This window comes from Pteropus vampyrus, unplaced genomic scaffold (genome assembly GCF_000151845.1).
Source record: "Pteropus vampyrus isolate Shadow unplaced genomic scaffold, Pvam_2.0 Scaffold33, whole genome shotgun sequence".
NCBI classification, from domain to species: domain Eukaryota; kingdom Metazoa; phylum Chordata; class Mammalia; order Chiroptera; family Pteropodidae; genus Pteropus; species Pteropus vampyrus.
Window position 1 is genome coordinate 9,536,693 of NW_011888814.1, and position 15,733 is coordinate 9,552,425.

The 15,733-nt window shown below is 37.7% G+C and overlaps 1 protein-coding gene and 1 pseudogene across 1 annotated transcript in view; both read left to right on the forward strand.

Annotated features, from left to right (window-relative positions):
- The first annotated feature begins 5,256 nt into the window (after positions 1 to 5,256).
- Positions 5,257 to 5,375, forward strand: LOC111738038 (annotated as a pseudogene).
- A 7,678-nt stretch (positions 5,376 to 13,053) lies between these two features.
- Positions 13,054 to 15,733, forward strand: part of CPA2 (carboxypeptidase A2) — a 21,376-nt gene continuing 18,696 nt past the window's right edge. The window contains exons 1-3 of the mRNA XM_011357267.1: positions 13,054 to 13,118; positions 14,966 to 15,047; positions 15,699 to 15,728. Of these exons, the coding sequence (XP_011355569.1) occupies positions 13,054 to 13,118; positions 14,966 to 15,047; positions 15,699 to 15,728 (177 nt within the window). The remainder of the gene's footprint in view (positions 13,119 to 14,965; positions 15,048 to 15,698; positions 15,729 to 15,733) is intronic.

Here is a 15,733-nt window from a genome sequence, read left to right on the forward strand (position 1 = left end):
CTGATTTAGCCAGCTATTTTACTAAGTTAGTAAAGGCAGTTGTGACCCTGTGCATTCCTGATTGTTGTATGCTAGTAATTAGTAAAATCTTCATCCATACTTTAGGATGGACCAACTGTCTAGATTAGTGAAAAGCTTGAATTAAATTATACTACTTTGAAAGAACTTTAGGTTTATTATTTCCAAATAGAGTAAGTGGAAGCAAGTAACCAACTGTTGCCTGGTGTATAGGGGTGGTTTAGCCTTGGTGAATAGACAAGAGTAATTTGTAATTGACATTTCAAAGAAGTCTTAGAAACAGGCCAGCCTTTGTTTAAATCATAATTACCCTGTTTGTATGTAAAAGGATACTTCTAAAGCTTTTCAAAACAACTGGTTCTTTTAAGTAGATAATTATTCCCCTTCCAATCTTGTTTACACTATTCGGAACTTCAGTGAACTCTCTCTCTCTCTCTTTCTCTCTCTTTTTTTTTTCCATAGATAGTACAAAGGTTAACTTCAGCCAGCCCTTCCTCAAATTATCACAAATTCCCAATTAGTGAATTCTAAACAGGGTTTCCCTGTAACAATATACCAAAGACTCGTATGATGTGTTCTTTATTGCTTTGAATAACATCTGACAAGTTTCCAAGTACCAGGCCACCTGGATATTCTCTATCTGTCAGGAACATGTGGTCACAGAGGTACATGGGAGGGTGAGGGGAAATACAAATCAGACACAGATATGCAGGGGTGGGGAAGGAGACAAAGGGGGAAGTGCTTTTTTTTTTGGTATCTATTATATGTTAACTGAATATCAGATTATAGGCACTTTTTGGTATAAAAAAGCTGTACTTTACATCTAAATTTAACAAAGATACAAATGAAAATAGGAAACTGAACTTTTTAGCATGTGGACTGGAAGTCATTAGAGAGGCCTAGAAAAGTGGGCAGAGGAAAGATGTTATTACAAAAAATATATGTACTTGTCCGTTTTTGAATGACTTATTTCTCACTGCAGAGTTCCACTCTGCACAAAAGGAACTGCATGATATACTTAAAAAAAAAAAAAACAACAACAAAAAACCCAAGCAACAAAAATGTTCTAATCCTGGGTAATACTGTTTTCTAGTCCTTATCTTTTATCTTCGGAGCTTGGCTCCTTTCACTGGCGGTTCCTCAAGCTGCCTTATTACAGGGGTCTGTTGTCTATAATTGTCTTTGTTTATTAGGGCCCTCTCTCACCATGAAGTTTCATGTGTTCAAAATCTTGATTTAGCAGTGAGAACATCAGGCAGGGAGCCAACTCTGCTACTAATTAGTATAAATCAAAAGGAGGAAGCGGGGAGATAAAAACCAGATCCCAGTGTAAAGGTCTGCAGCCAGGGTTAGTAAGACTGACTGGCAGGTCAGAGTTGAGTAAGAGACAAAAGGGCTTGGAGAAATGCTATTTAGGGCCAGAGTCTTTTTGTCTCTTTTCTCTGATTGTACCCCTTCAGAAGCAGAAAGGGTCTGTGGCCGCCTCCTTTGATTGTTTTCCTTCCATTCTAGCAGATCCTCATTTTGTTCCATTGTTCCCCTTCGCTTAAAGACTTAAGAGTTTGGTCCCAATTGCTGTAAGCCAACCGTAGCGGTGCCATTCCCCTTGTCAATGAATGGTTCATGCATGGGTTCATGATCTAATTCTGGAAAGGGTAGTTTGCCGGTGGGGGTGATCTGAGAAAAGTTTCTTCAGTCTTAAAAAAGACCTGCACAGGGAAGAAATGGTTCTTTTTTGTTTAGTGGATGATGTCAAGTCTGCACGTGATCACTGCAATTGTGATTACCCTTGTCCGTAGAAGGCATGACTCTGAACGTGTCGGGGTGAGACTATGAAGATTGGGTCCTGAGCTGCTGAATTAACAAATTCTGGAAACATACTACTATTTGACTTCTTATTAGGCAAGAGAACTTCCCTTATTATTTAAGCATTTTAAGTTGGCTTTTCTATTATTTGCAGCCAATACAAGATCTTAGTCATCTTCTGATCTTCTATAATTTTTAAAACTGCTCCTTTTACCTAGAAAGAGCTCTATAATGCTTCAGGTGTTAAATACTGAATAAATCGCATGCACTCCTTTGATGGGGCCTGTGGCTTTGCCTGTGGCGATGATGGTGAGAGCTATTGATAGCTGAGAAAATGTCTTTATAAATGTCATGGGTGGGCCTTTTTGGGTTGACTGCCTCTTCTTTTTGGGAGCCTCTCATTTCCCAAGTCTCATGAATGTTGGTGCAGTGCGATCCTGTCTGTTCCCACCCCACCTTCAGCTCATCTAGGCACTGATTTCAGTAGGACTTCCTTCTCACAGTTTCTTCTTGAGAATTTGGAATTGGGATCAGGAAAGATATCAGTCTCTTTAGGTGAATGGATTTAGAGCTGTTACTCCCTGAGGCCCGTCTCTTTACTCACTCACAGACATCATGACACTTGGCTAACAGATTCTTATAATAAATTCCCCTTCCTGCTTATACTAGCTTGAGCGGGTTTCTATTACTGGAAACCAAAAGAATTCTTAAAACAATGGTGTGTTGGTAAATGTTTAACAGTCGCCTCTGATCGTTAAAAGCCTTGATTTTGTTGCACTTGCTGATTTCCATGATATAAATGCTCCCACACTTACTTAGTTCAGGCCACCAAGGTGACATCACTGAATGTGGAATTGGGAAGAAATGAGCACACTGGCTCTGGAAAGCCGGTCCAAGATGGCTCTGGCATATCACTGCCTAAAGGGAACAACACACAACACACTTTTCAGAAAATCCATAAGTCACATAGGAGATTCAGGGATATATACTGATGGCCGCTAAATTGGGAATTCTGGTATTAAAATCTTTTAATTAATTTCAAATGCGCAGAGTCCTGGGGCTCAGGGAGTAGAGGAAGTAGGATTAAGTTTTTAAATAACATTGAAAAAATACTTCTTTCAGTATCATAATGATTTGGGTGTATTGGGACTAGGGGAGATGTGAGGGGCTTGGACTGAGAAAGGGAAAAAGGCTGGGTGTGCAGCTGGGCAGGTGTGGAAGGAGGGGATCTGTGGGAAGGTAGGGTCCAGGCCTTGACAAAAAGGAGACTATTACCTTCTGCGGTTGAGGAGGGGCATGATGGGAGAAGCCGAGGCCACCTGGTACCCTAGGTTACCATACCAACAAAGGACTAAATTAGGTCATTCGGCCATCTCTTGTAACATCTCTTGATCTGCTTTGCTTTTTGTCTGAAGTTCTTTTAAGTAGGGAAAAGCTTTTTATTACACAATTAAAAATAAGATAAAAAAATTTAAATGCAGGGTTGAAGTAATACTTTGATTGTGAATGAGGTCAAATAATCAGTAAGAGTAAGTCTGGTGTTAGATCTTTCTCTCTTGATGAGGGGAAGTTGGGAGGGTGGAGAAAGGTGGTATCAGGACTTTAGGAAACACTTTCTGGCCTGGCCACCTTCCCACACTTGATTCCTCTGCCTGAAAAGCCAGTCACCAAATCTTTAAATGTTGGACTTCAAATGTTGAACCTCTCTTCAGTTTTAAGACAAGTCTCAAAAACCACCCCTCTGTAACATTTTCTGTGGCTCTCCCAGGAAAGCTGAGACCTGTTATAGCCCTGATCATGTCTTACTGTAATGAACTCCAATCTTTCCTCTCGTATGTTTGATGTTCAAACAACTGGACATTTTGGACAGCGTGCATTGATTAAACTCTCAGAACTTGAATTTTTGTATTTGAGCTCATGAATGAACTTTTCAAACGACTACATTGTTTAGTTTTAATGGCATCAATATCTTCGCGCATCAGTGTTTGTACATCTATTTGCATATTTAGTCCTTGACATTTATACATGGAAAAATGAATGTGTCGATGTTAGTGATAAGAAGAGTAGATTTTAATAAATTTAGTTCAATTGAGATGAAGCTGGAAATCATTAGACATGCTGGAAGGGGTGCATTTTAGCATCAATCACATATTTGGACTTAAGCCTGTTGACTGTTCTTTTGGGGGGGAGGATCAAAATTAAAGAACATATAAAATGCTGAAAAATATATATCTGAAGAATATATCTGAAAAGTGATGTGAACTAATTTCTGATATAAATATTAATTCCAGATGGAACAAGATTGGAAGATAAAACAAAGAAACCATAAAAGAACTAGAAAAAAGAGATAGTAAAAAGTTCCCTAATTTTAAAATAAGGAGGACTTTTCCAAGCATAATATAGATAAAATCCAGAACCTTAAAGGAAAAGACTGATACTTGGACTGCATAAACATATTTAAATATGGAGAGAGAGAGAGAGAGAGAGAGCGAGAGAGAGAAGGAGGGAGAGGAACACAGTTAATAAAGTGAAAGGACAAGCTGGGAAAAACGTAGGAACACAAAATTAGGGCAAACCTGAATATCCCTAATACCTAAAGAGGTTTTTTTTGTTTTGTTTTGTTTTTTGAGACAAAAGGAAAGTTTATTAGAGAAGGTATAACACTCCACAGACAGAGGCATGGTCTCCTCTCAAAGACAGAATGAGAGAGAGACTGAGTGTCCAAGGAATTTAGTTCAAATTTGTTTTCTTTTCTGGGTATGGGTATGCAGCACTAAAGTCATGGGGAAGTAGTTTGTAATCTCAGCAAGAATCTTCCTGTAGGTTCCCCTCTGCTGATCAGCCAAGTTCCCGTGCCTAGCAGCATGTGGCAGGCTCTGAACCCAACCTGGCTTAATATTTAGTCAATTTATGTAGTTCTCATGCCTCTTTCCTCTATTATTACCAATGTTTATTGCTGGCATTTATTCTACCTAGTAGTTCTCAGATCTGGCTATACAGTGGATCACTCTAGGAACTTTAAAAGTACTGCAGCCTGTGGCATACCTGTGAAAATTATGGTCTGTTTTGTGAAGGCCTGGGAATTCATAAAGAGTTTAAAAATAAGAGAAAGTCAAACAACTTGGAGAAAAATGGCCAGAATATGTGAATAGAAAGTTTATAGAAAAGGAATTCTGAATGACCAATAAATACATAAAAAGATGCTCAATCTCACAAATAATTAAAGAAATACAAAATAAAACAATGAAATATTCTTCTTATTTCAGATTGGTAAAGATCCCCTAAGTGATAACGCCAGTATTGGGAAGCTGTGGGAATCAGGCCTCAAAGCAATGTTAGTGGGAAAGAAAACTGGTATAATTTCTTCAGAGGGAATACGAAAAAATGCTCACACTTTGTGACCTAGCAATTCCGTTATTAAGAATTGATCCAGTCTGTGGCCATGCCACCCTGAAGGCGCCCGATCCTGTCTGATTGAGGTAGCTAAGCAGGGTAGGGCTTGGTTAGTACTTGGATGGGAGACCACCTAGGAAGACTGGGTGCTGTAGGCATTAAAAAAAAAAAACTGGTCCAACAGAAATATCCTTTAAGATATACAAAAAATATAGATAGAATATTCATTGAAGTATCATATCTGCTTAGGTTGCCATATCCCCTGAATCTGCTTTTTTTAAAGTGACATTTTTATTGTGTTATTTTCTGAATAGAAGTACCCATGCGCATTGTAAGAAATTCAAATAACACAGTTATGTTAAAATAGAAAGAAAATTCCATCCCAAAGATGATTACTGCTAACAGTTCTACGCATATTATTTCCAGACCGTTTTTGTGCATAAACACATGTGATAAGCTGAACTCTTGCTTTTCAAACCTAGGAACTGAACAGACTCAGATAAATATTTTGAGCTATGTTTCTCCTCACCCCAACTCTTGCTATTCACTATCTGAAACTTTAGAGCTGAATACATTTAGAAAACTTAACGTCCTTCACTACCGGAGTTCACTACCTAAACTTTAACTCTTGCTGTCTGAATTTAGAAATAAATAGATTTGGATAGGGATAATTGTATAAATATGATTTTTCTTAAAAAAGTTGAATTGCAATACACACTATTCAACCACTTGCCTTTTTTGCTTATAAATATATTTTTGACATCATTCCATGTTCATTTGTAAAGATCTATCTAATTTCCTTTTAATAAATGCACAGGATTAATTGTGTGTGTGTGTATATAGATGTAATTATTTATTAAACTAGTTTCTTTTTGATGAACATTTATTAGTAGCTTAAGTATATGCACTGACATGGAAAGGTGTCCAAATATTATTTTTAAGTTAAAAAGTAATTTAAATCTATGTATAGTCTGTCTAAAATTTTTTAAGAGAAAAAGATAAGCTCGTAAATATAGACACAGAAAAAAGAATTCTGTTGGAATATACACCACTGGTAACAGTCATCAAGGGTACAGATTAGGGCAGGGGAGTCGGGGTGGGCAACATGAGAGGTTGTCACATTTTTGTGTTATAGTTTTCAGTAATGTTTGAATGTTTTTACTATGAGAATATTATTTTAGAAGCAAAAAAAAAAATAAATCTAAAAAGTATAAAAAAGGTAGTACGGAAGTGTTCCTTGTAGTATGCCGTGAAATAGTAAAAACTGGATGCCATAAATAAGAGACTGGTTAAATAAATTATAGTATACGCATATAGTGGAATACGATTCAGCTCTTGCCAAAATGCAGTATAATATCACACTTACAAAAATAGACAATAGTAACAACATGTTTTTATATAGCTCAAACTGTTAATTATCTCTGGGGATACCTTAACTTACTGAGTTATTTCTGTAATGTTTCAATTTTTAATAAGTAGCATGAGTTACTTTTGCAACTGGAAAAAGGCTGTTATTTAATGCAGGTTGAAATTAGGGATTCTGTGATTTTTTTTTTAGCTCTCGAGAATAAACTACCCCAGGTAAGTGTATTGTTTAACTTTTATGCATTAGACTTTGTACACGTTTCCAGGAAATTATAGCGTATGTTAGTAGGAGACTGTTTAAATATCACTATTTTTTTTCTGTAGACCAGTGCTATCTAATAGAAATTTAATGCAAGCCACATACGAAATTTAAAATTTTCTAGTAACTGCATAAAAAAGTAAAAGGAAACAAGTGCAATTTCAATAACATGTTTTTAACCCAATATGCCCCAAATACTACCGCTTTGACATGTAATGAATATAAAAATTGTTAATGAGATATTTTACATTCTAATTTTCATACTAAGTCTTTGAAGTCTGGTGTGCATTTTACATTTACAGCATATCTCAATTTGGATGCTAAATGTTCAATAGTTACAATGTCCTACCAAATCATTAAAGTGTGTTTAAAGGAAAAAATATTTTACACTGCTTCAGTTTTTAAATTTAAGTTAAACTAATTAAAATAAAATAAAAAATTCAGTACCCCAATCACACCAGTCACATTTCAAGTGGTCAATAGCCATGTGTGTCTGGTGGCTACATTATTGGACAGTGTGGATAGAGCGCCTTTCCATCATCTACTGGACAGTGCTGGTCTAGACATTGAGCTCTCAGCTGATAAAATCTTATTAATCTTTGGACCCCTATGACTTAACAGTACCCGTCGCAAAGTAAGTATTCTAGAAATGAGTAATCCATTCATAGATCATAGACTTAACAGTACCAAAGTAAGTATTCCAGAAATGAGTAATCCATTCATAGATCCAGGACTGGGGCAATCATAAATGGAAACCTGATACAGAAAGAGAGGATGAGGAGATAGATCTTCATACATGGTGTTGGATGGCTCTATTTACTTCCAGCTGAGGCAGGACGGATAGTTACATACTGGAGGTCTTCCAATCTGGTGTTGCAAACGCCAACGATCTATGGAGCCTGTCTGTTCTTCCCAACTGACTTAATATATATATATAAATGTGTAATGGATTTTAAACCCAAGCAAGTGCAAAGGCTGTCTTTGGAAGGAGAAGCCTGGGGTCCAGTGTAAGCTGGGTCCCACAAATTCACACAGTGGTTGTCTGCTGGTGGCAGGAGGGGGCAGCAGAGAGCGGGCAGGGTGGTGAGCTCTGGGGAGTCCCAAAGGATGGGTAGGTAGGAAAATGGAGTATAAGGGTGAACCCAAATTGGGAACTCACAGACCAAAGGGAAAGGCAGGCTAGAAAGCACAGTACCAAGAGAGACCCCAAACTAGATTGGGATCAAGGTATAAGGAAAGATGCTGAGATCGTGGCTTCCCACGTCAGAGGGATATTTGGTCTTTCCCCCCGCCTTTTTAAAAATTTAAATTATAAGCAAGATGAAGAACATTAAAGCAACTTAACTACGCAGAAATTTTGGCAAATCTGTGCAGCCAAATCACTGGGTTATTCTTTTGGAGTATCTCTTTCCTATATAATCATTTTGAATGTATGTTTTGTTTTGTAAGCCTCCTTAAAAACAACTTGATGTTCCATAAACATCTTTTCATGTCTTTACATATTCATAGTTTCTTATACAGCATCATTTTTAATGGTCACCTCATCTTTGGTTGGTGTGGATTTGCTCTGCTTGATTTAACCAACACTAGGATTTTTCTAATTTTTTACCATTTTAAACAATATAAATTGTAGGCAAATCTTTGTGTGTGTCCATGATGAGTGCCTCAGAATTGATTCCTGAAAGAAAGAAGAATGATAGGCACAGAGGTCCATATCTGTACGTTTTTGGATTTGAAGTGCCAAATCTCTCTCAGAAAGCTGTAACGGTGTACGCTCTTCCACTAGTGCCCATCTTCCCAAATCCTCACCAATTCTCGGTAATATTAAACACAAGCATTGAATCTGTAGTTTGCTTTGAGTAGTATGGACATTTTAATATGTTAATTATTCCTATCCAGGAGCACAGTGTATCCTTCCATTTATTTGTATCTACAATTTCTTTCTTCAAGTTTTCTGCTATAGGTATTTTACCCCCTTGCTTAAATTTATTTCTAGGTATGGGTGAAAAAGGTGAAAGAAATTAAGAAGTACTAATTGTCAGTTATAAAAATAGTCATAGGGATGTAAAGGCCAGCAAAAGGAATATAATCAAAAATATTGTAACAACTCTGGTCTCAGATAGGTCCTAGACTTACTGGGGTGATCACTTTGTAAGGTATATAACTGCCTAATCACTATTTTGTATACCTGAAACTAATATCGTATGTAATTGAAAACTAAACAAAAACAAAAACAACTAAGCAAACATCCACCGTAACCAAAAAAGCAAACAACTTTGCTAACCTAATTGCCGAAAAAAATGCCATCTCTTTTTAAAAAATAGCATTTCTTTGATTACTGTAGATATTGAACATTTTTTAATATTTGGCCATATATTTGCATATATGTATGTGTGTCTGTTTGACCTGCCTATTTTTATTATTGTCCATTTTACACAAGATATTTTTTTCTAGACTTTTGTAAGTGCTGTCTACATAGTAAGGATATTAACCCTTTAAAATATATGTGCAGATATTTCCCACTGTATATTGACTGCATTTTCATTGTTTTGGTACTTGACTTCCTGAAGGTTTTTAATTTTTAAAAACACTTTTTATTTTGGAGTAATTTTTGGAATAACTTTAGATTTATGGCAAAGTTGCCAAGATAGTATTGAGAGTTCCTGTGCTTCTTTTACCCAGATTCCCTGATACAAACATATTACATAACGATGGCATATTTGTCAAAACAAAGCAATTCCATAAAAATTTTGAGTCACCTTGCTCATGTGCAGCAGAGAACCAAGCAATTCTGATATAATCTTTATCTTTCTCTGATGGAAAATTTGGTTTCAAGTTTGGTTGATTGATATTTGGAGAACATCTTTTTCAGACACTATAATTTTGTGTATTTTTTAGTCAGAACTCAGAAGTCTATTTAATCTGTAACATTCTGAAATGTATCATTAATAGTTTACAAATAGAGCTGTAAAACTCTTTTTACTATAAGTAATACTGTTTCTACATGCAAAGGCGTTCAGAGTTTTGATTTTGAAGTGCTTTTGAATCTGGTAACGACTGGAAGATTGAATTTGTAGGCAGTTCTCCTGTGGTTCCATTTAGTGTCTTACTCTTCCTACTATTAGGCTACTCACTTTCTAAGGTTAAAGGGCAAAAATGAGAAGTGTGCCTAACATCATCCCTAATAGGAAGTAACATGCTATTAGAGCACTTTTCTAAAGAGAGCTATCATTTTTCTCTTTTCAAATTACAGCTTCCCCAGGGATAGGTTGATAAGTAAGTGTTTGGTCTGAAATGGTCTTTTCCTAGAGCTGAGAAGAATTATCTTGGATAACTGGACAGTCCAGAGTGTCAGAGCAGTGCCCCTGAGTCTGAGAATGGAACTTCTTGTGCCTGCTCCAACCCCAGATCAGCCCTTGGGCTTTGTGTAAATCACTTTCCCTCTTGGGGTCTTGGTTCCTCATCCTCAAAGCAAAGGGGTCTTCAATGATCTCTTTCCGTCTGGAGATTTTCTCTGTAGTTCTCAAAAACAGTTTTTATTGGGGGTTATGCATATGTTCATGATGTTGATTGTGATGATAATTTCATGGATGTATACGTATGTCAAAACTTATCAAATTGCATATTTTAAATATATGCAGGTTATTGTATGTCATGCATACTTCAACATAGCTATCTAAACAGAATTTATCCAGCCCCTAGAATAATGAAGGGCAGAAGGATGGAGCTCTGTTTTGATTGTCATTAACTGAGAGAAACAACAGTGCTTTCTGGAGTTTTCCCTACAGCCTCCTACTAAGGCTTGTGCTTTCTCCTCCTCCAATTTCTTCTATTTATTTTTTAATGACTATTTTCATCCATTCTGGGGAATGTTCTTTTTTTCTCACCTCAGGCTTCATCCTGGAGTCCTCTCTCTCCTTTGGACTAACTCTAGGCTCAGGAGTGAAGGGTCCAAGCTTCTCTTGGATCCCCACTGTGGCTCTAGGCTCATCTCCCCTATCATTTTCAGGATAAGAGCTAGCATGTCCCTAACAGTTATAGTGAATTCAATTCATTGGGTGGTACTTCTCAGTGAAAACTCTTCTTTGAAAGAGTACTATAGGGGAGATAAAACAAATTCTTACAGTGTTACATCACACGGTGTGGCAATTGGATGCAGAACTGCTGAGAGGCTGCCATGGAAGTGACCATCTGGCCACTGGAAAGTACCCTTTCCATGACTTCTCTACTCAGTCAGGCACCAGTCGCTCACCATGGACTCGTGATTATTCCACTGAAATACCTCTTTGAGTCCATCTCACGCATTCCCTCTACCACCACCTAGTCCACATGCATCATTTAAAATCTGGATTTCTCTACGAAGCTCCTTACTTGGCTCCCTGCCAAGATAGTATTGAGAGTTCCTGTGCTTCTTTTACCCAGATTCCCTGATACTAATATATTACATAATGATGGCATATTTTTTTCTCATTTCAGGCTTAACAGTATTACTTATAGTAAAAAGAGTTTTACAGCTCTGTTTGTAAACTATTAGTGATACATTTCAGAACATTACAGATATGACTGCTATGCAACCCATTCCGTAAGGTTCTTCATTCTCAATACTGCCTTCCTCATCACCTGGCTGCTCAGAAACCCTCCGAGGCTCTCCATTTCAAGTGTAAACTCTTCTGTTTGGACTGTGAGGCCCTCTACCATCCTGCCCTGCCTTCTCATATTTTACCTTTCCCACCACACCCAGGGGCAGGTCAACCTGAGTGAGGCACGTTTCCTCCCTAACCCAAATGTGCGCAGTGAGTTTTCCCCATCTTCTCCCTTTCTCATGCTTCCCTACCGCCAGAAATCCAGGCTCTCCTTGGCAAATCCTATGTGCTCTAAGACTCAATTTAAACCCCTTCTTTTTCAAGAAACTTTTACTGTTCCTCCAAGTACACGCATTTCAATTCATGTGACTACTGTTTACTCCGTAGATGCTGGGACATGAGGGTGAATTATGGCCTCTGTCTCTTGGTTTCCATTTTCAACGGATGCCTGGGAAAATAAAAAAATCAAGTGATTCCAGGAGTTTCTTAAACCAAAAACACCAGATATGTGCCTTTCCTCTTCAAGTAGGTGCCTAAGAATTCTAACCCAGGGAGTTAAAGTGTGTGCAGATGAAGGATTTAACACACAGAGGACAGACGAAAATTTCCTTGTGTCTGTAGTTGATCCTCGCTAGACTGAATGTAATGTGTGCAAATGACTAATGTAATAACGTATGATTCCTAAAAGTAGGTAGGTGTAATTTCTTCTTTTGCAAGGAAGAGCAAAGTCAGATTAATGTAGATACATGCTTATACACAAGAGAAGATCGCCTTTGTTTAAAAAAGTATTTGTTTAAAAATCAGAATACATGATATGATCTAATCTTTGTTTCAGGAAAAGCTATAAAACACAGAAATTTAGAAAGATATACACCAAATGGTTTTCTTTGGGTGGAGAAATTACTGGTGATTAAGTAAAACACTTCCATTTTATCTAAACTTTCTATAACAAGCAATTTCATTGTCACAATCAGAAAGACGTTTTCATTTTGGGAAAAAGCACAGAAATGGGGACATCAATTTGCAGATGGATCACTTTAGAGACGGTTCAAATGGAATACTTAAGGGCCTTCCTGTTTTGTTTTAATATAGAGTGAGGACTGGACTGACCCACATCTACAGGGAGATTCTGCAGGTGTGGACTGAGTGATTGCAGCTTTTCAGGGTAAACATTATAAAAATAAACAAATGAGCAAACTAATGGAATGTGATAGGATGCCCAAGTATTTACTATACATGCTGTGCCTTTTTTTTTTTTTTTTCCCCTCAGAGACCCAGAAAGGACTTTCACCTCTAGGTCTATTAATCTGGCTTCTAGCAATGGGTAGAGTTAGTAGCGTTTTATATTCTAAATCATAAATATAGGATTTGCCCTTGCTATATGCTAGTGTTTTTTCTTTCTTTCCATCAAAGTTTGTTATCTCACCGTAAGAATGGAAAATATCACACAGGTGATATCATACAGGTGGGTGTCTACAACCTTGGGAATTTGACCTGCAGGTGGGAATTTTACCATGTGGGAATTCACTTGAGTTCTTAGACTGCTGACATATCAGCTTCAGCTGTGGTCCCTATAAATAAAGTTCGGGAATGACATTGAATTCTAGACTCTGGGGAAGACCCTTGACCATGAAGTTGATCTTGTTTTTTGGTTCCCTTTTGGGGCATATCTACTGTCAAGTAACATTTGTGGGGTAAGTTACTCTTGATGCCTGTTTGACTTTTGCTTACCTGATTCAGAGTCTCTCACTGGATTGTGGAAGAATAATGGGTTGAGTGTTCAGCATTTTCAAAATTCTCTTAGATTTAGAGAGGGCATGATGGAAGTAATAGGAGTGAGTGATCAACAAAAGAGATGAATGACATTTAAAGAAAAATAATGAAAACAACACATATACTCTATTTCTTTACTCACTTTCCCCTCTGATGATCAGAATGTAGGGATGTGGAAATAAAGCGGTTTGGCCCTTTGTCTCAGCACCATGTTAATAAGTGATGAGTTACTCCCCCACTGCCTCGTCCCTACCTTTCTGGGCTTCATCCTCCATGTCAGCCCTAGGCCTCCCCATCTTCAGATCTAGTGCCCTGCAGTGGAATCTGATGAACAGGGAGGACCAGGGCTGCATATTTCAGCCCATATCCAACTCTCATGGCTTTGTAGGATTCATCTTTGCTTCAAAACACTTTGGTTTGAGATTCTATAAAGAGCTTTAGGCAGCATTTCTTGAAGAGTGTTACAGGGAACTAACGAAGTGGTCAAATAAATTTGGCTCCCAAAAGTGGATATTCGAATAAATCTAGGAACCAGAGAGTTAAATAAACTATAGGATTTCTAGGTACTTTACTAAATTAGTGTGCATTGTAAATCTATAACGGGGAATCTGGGTGCTGCATCTACCCAGTATTTTTCATTATCACATTCCTCTCCACTTTTTTTTTGTTGTTGTTGAGCAACTCAGAGGGCTACTATTCCTTAGCACACATACCAAGAAATATTAGCCTAATGCATTACTTTTCCCAGTGCCTTTCCATTTTGAAGGAGGACTCCTGGGAGTCTATGCATTAACCAAAAGGAATGAGACTCAAATGGAAAAATTTTCAGGCCATCTGTGGCAGGTGGATACTTGAAGGCAGGAGAGTCTTGAAGATCTCATTCTACCACTTATGTATTCCACTAGAGTTTATTGGAAATTGCATGGCATTTGGTTTCAGAAGACCTGAATTCTCATCCCTGTTATATGGCTCTTTTTACCAATCCATTCCCCACTGCACAGATGGGAAGGGAAGGGACACAGGAAGTCAGTCTACTTGGAGAAAGGAATAAAAAAGAAACATTTTTCACCGGGGAAGGGTTGTAAGACTCCAGCTCTACTACTCTACTTTTTTTTCTAACGATAGGCGGTTGCTTGTTTTGCAATTTCTCTTTCCTGCCAAGGTGTCCTAGATATCCTTTATTCTTCATTATGTGTATGTGTGCATGGAGAGGGAGGCACACCATAATTTTTCTGGGTCCCAATTGTCCCTAGGCATACCCCAAGTTTGGGCTACGTAAATGGGGTTTGGAGGCGGAACTCTGATACATTTCAGTTGACAACAGCAAAAAAACACCCTAGTTCTACCCAGATGTGAATTCAATTCCTCTTACAAGCTCCAAACTAATTATTACAGTTTTTAAAAACTTATTTCTGAAAAACAAGAACAGATAAATTTTAAAAGCCAATGCTTTATGAGCAGCAGATGTTATTTGCGTATAATCATTAGCTAAGGAAAGGTACTTAAATGGCATGCTTCCTGCTAGGAGCAGGTACACCTCTTAATTAGTATTTAGATAACATACCCTTGGGGGAAGTAAAGCCATTCTATCAACTCCTGTTCTGGGGATGTGGGTCAGTGTACTATTTATTAGTTTCTTGATCGTCAAAGAGATTATTGACTGCTGCATTAACCCCTTGGCATGCGGAGACTAACAAGAGCAGAAAGCAACAGGAAGCAATGTCCAGGCTTTGCTTTTAAGGTCATGTGTGTGGTTAATATTCTCTAGAGACCAAGTTCTGGAGATCATACCAAGGAATGAAGAACAAGTAAAAACTCTGGTGGAATTGGAGGCTGAAGAACATCTTCAGGTATCTGTCCTACAGAGGTTTCTGTCTCCCAGAAACTACTCTGCAGTTAGATGCAATGACTGAGATCTCATACTTTGGACTGTTATCTTGTCTTCTGACAGTGTGTGGAGTGCTAACTCATGGAGCTGGGATACAGAAAGTCTGGGCTCTTACCCCAGCTATGTGGCATTGGGCAAGTCACCTATGTTTCCTGTGTCTCATTTTTCCACTCAGTGTAATGAGGATAAATAAACCACTCTATCTCACAGGTTTATTATAAGAATGAAAAGAGAGATTGAAGTTATTTTGAAAAAAATTTGCACAACTTTAATGCATTATTTCCCTCCTAAAAGAATTTATAGTATTAATATTGTTATGAAATGAATCGGATCACTTGAATGTCAACTGTTAAAAAAAAAAAAACTGCCATAGTTTTAAATAATCTTTTCCTTCCGCCAGTTTTAATATCTGACCATGGGGGAGGTTATAACACATATGCCAATGCTTGGCTATTTAAAAACCCTTTTTACAATACTGTAGTGATTACACAATGATTCCAGACTTGTGGGTTTGAGATAAAATAGATATGAATTGATTTCTTGAAATCTATTGGTGCTGAGCTGTCCATTTCCGTGGGTCACACTCATTGCTTTAGCCTTTTATCCCTTTCAGCTTGATTTCTGGAAGTCACCCACCATCCTAGGGGA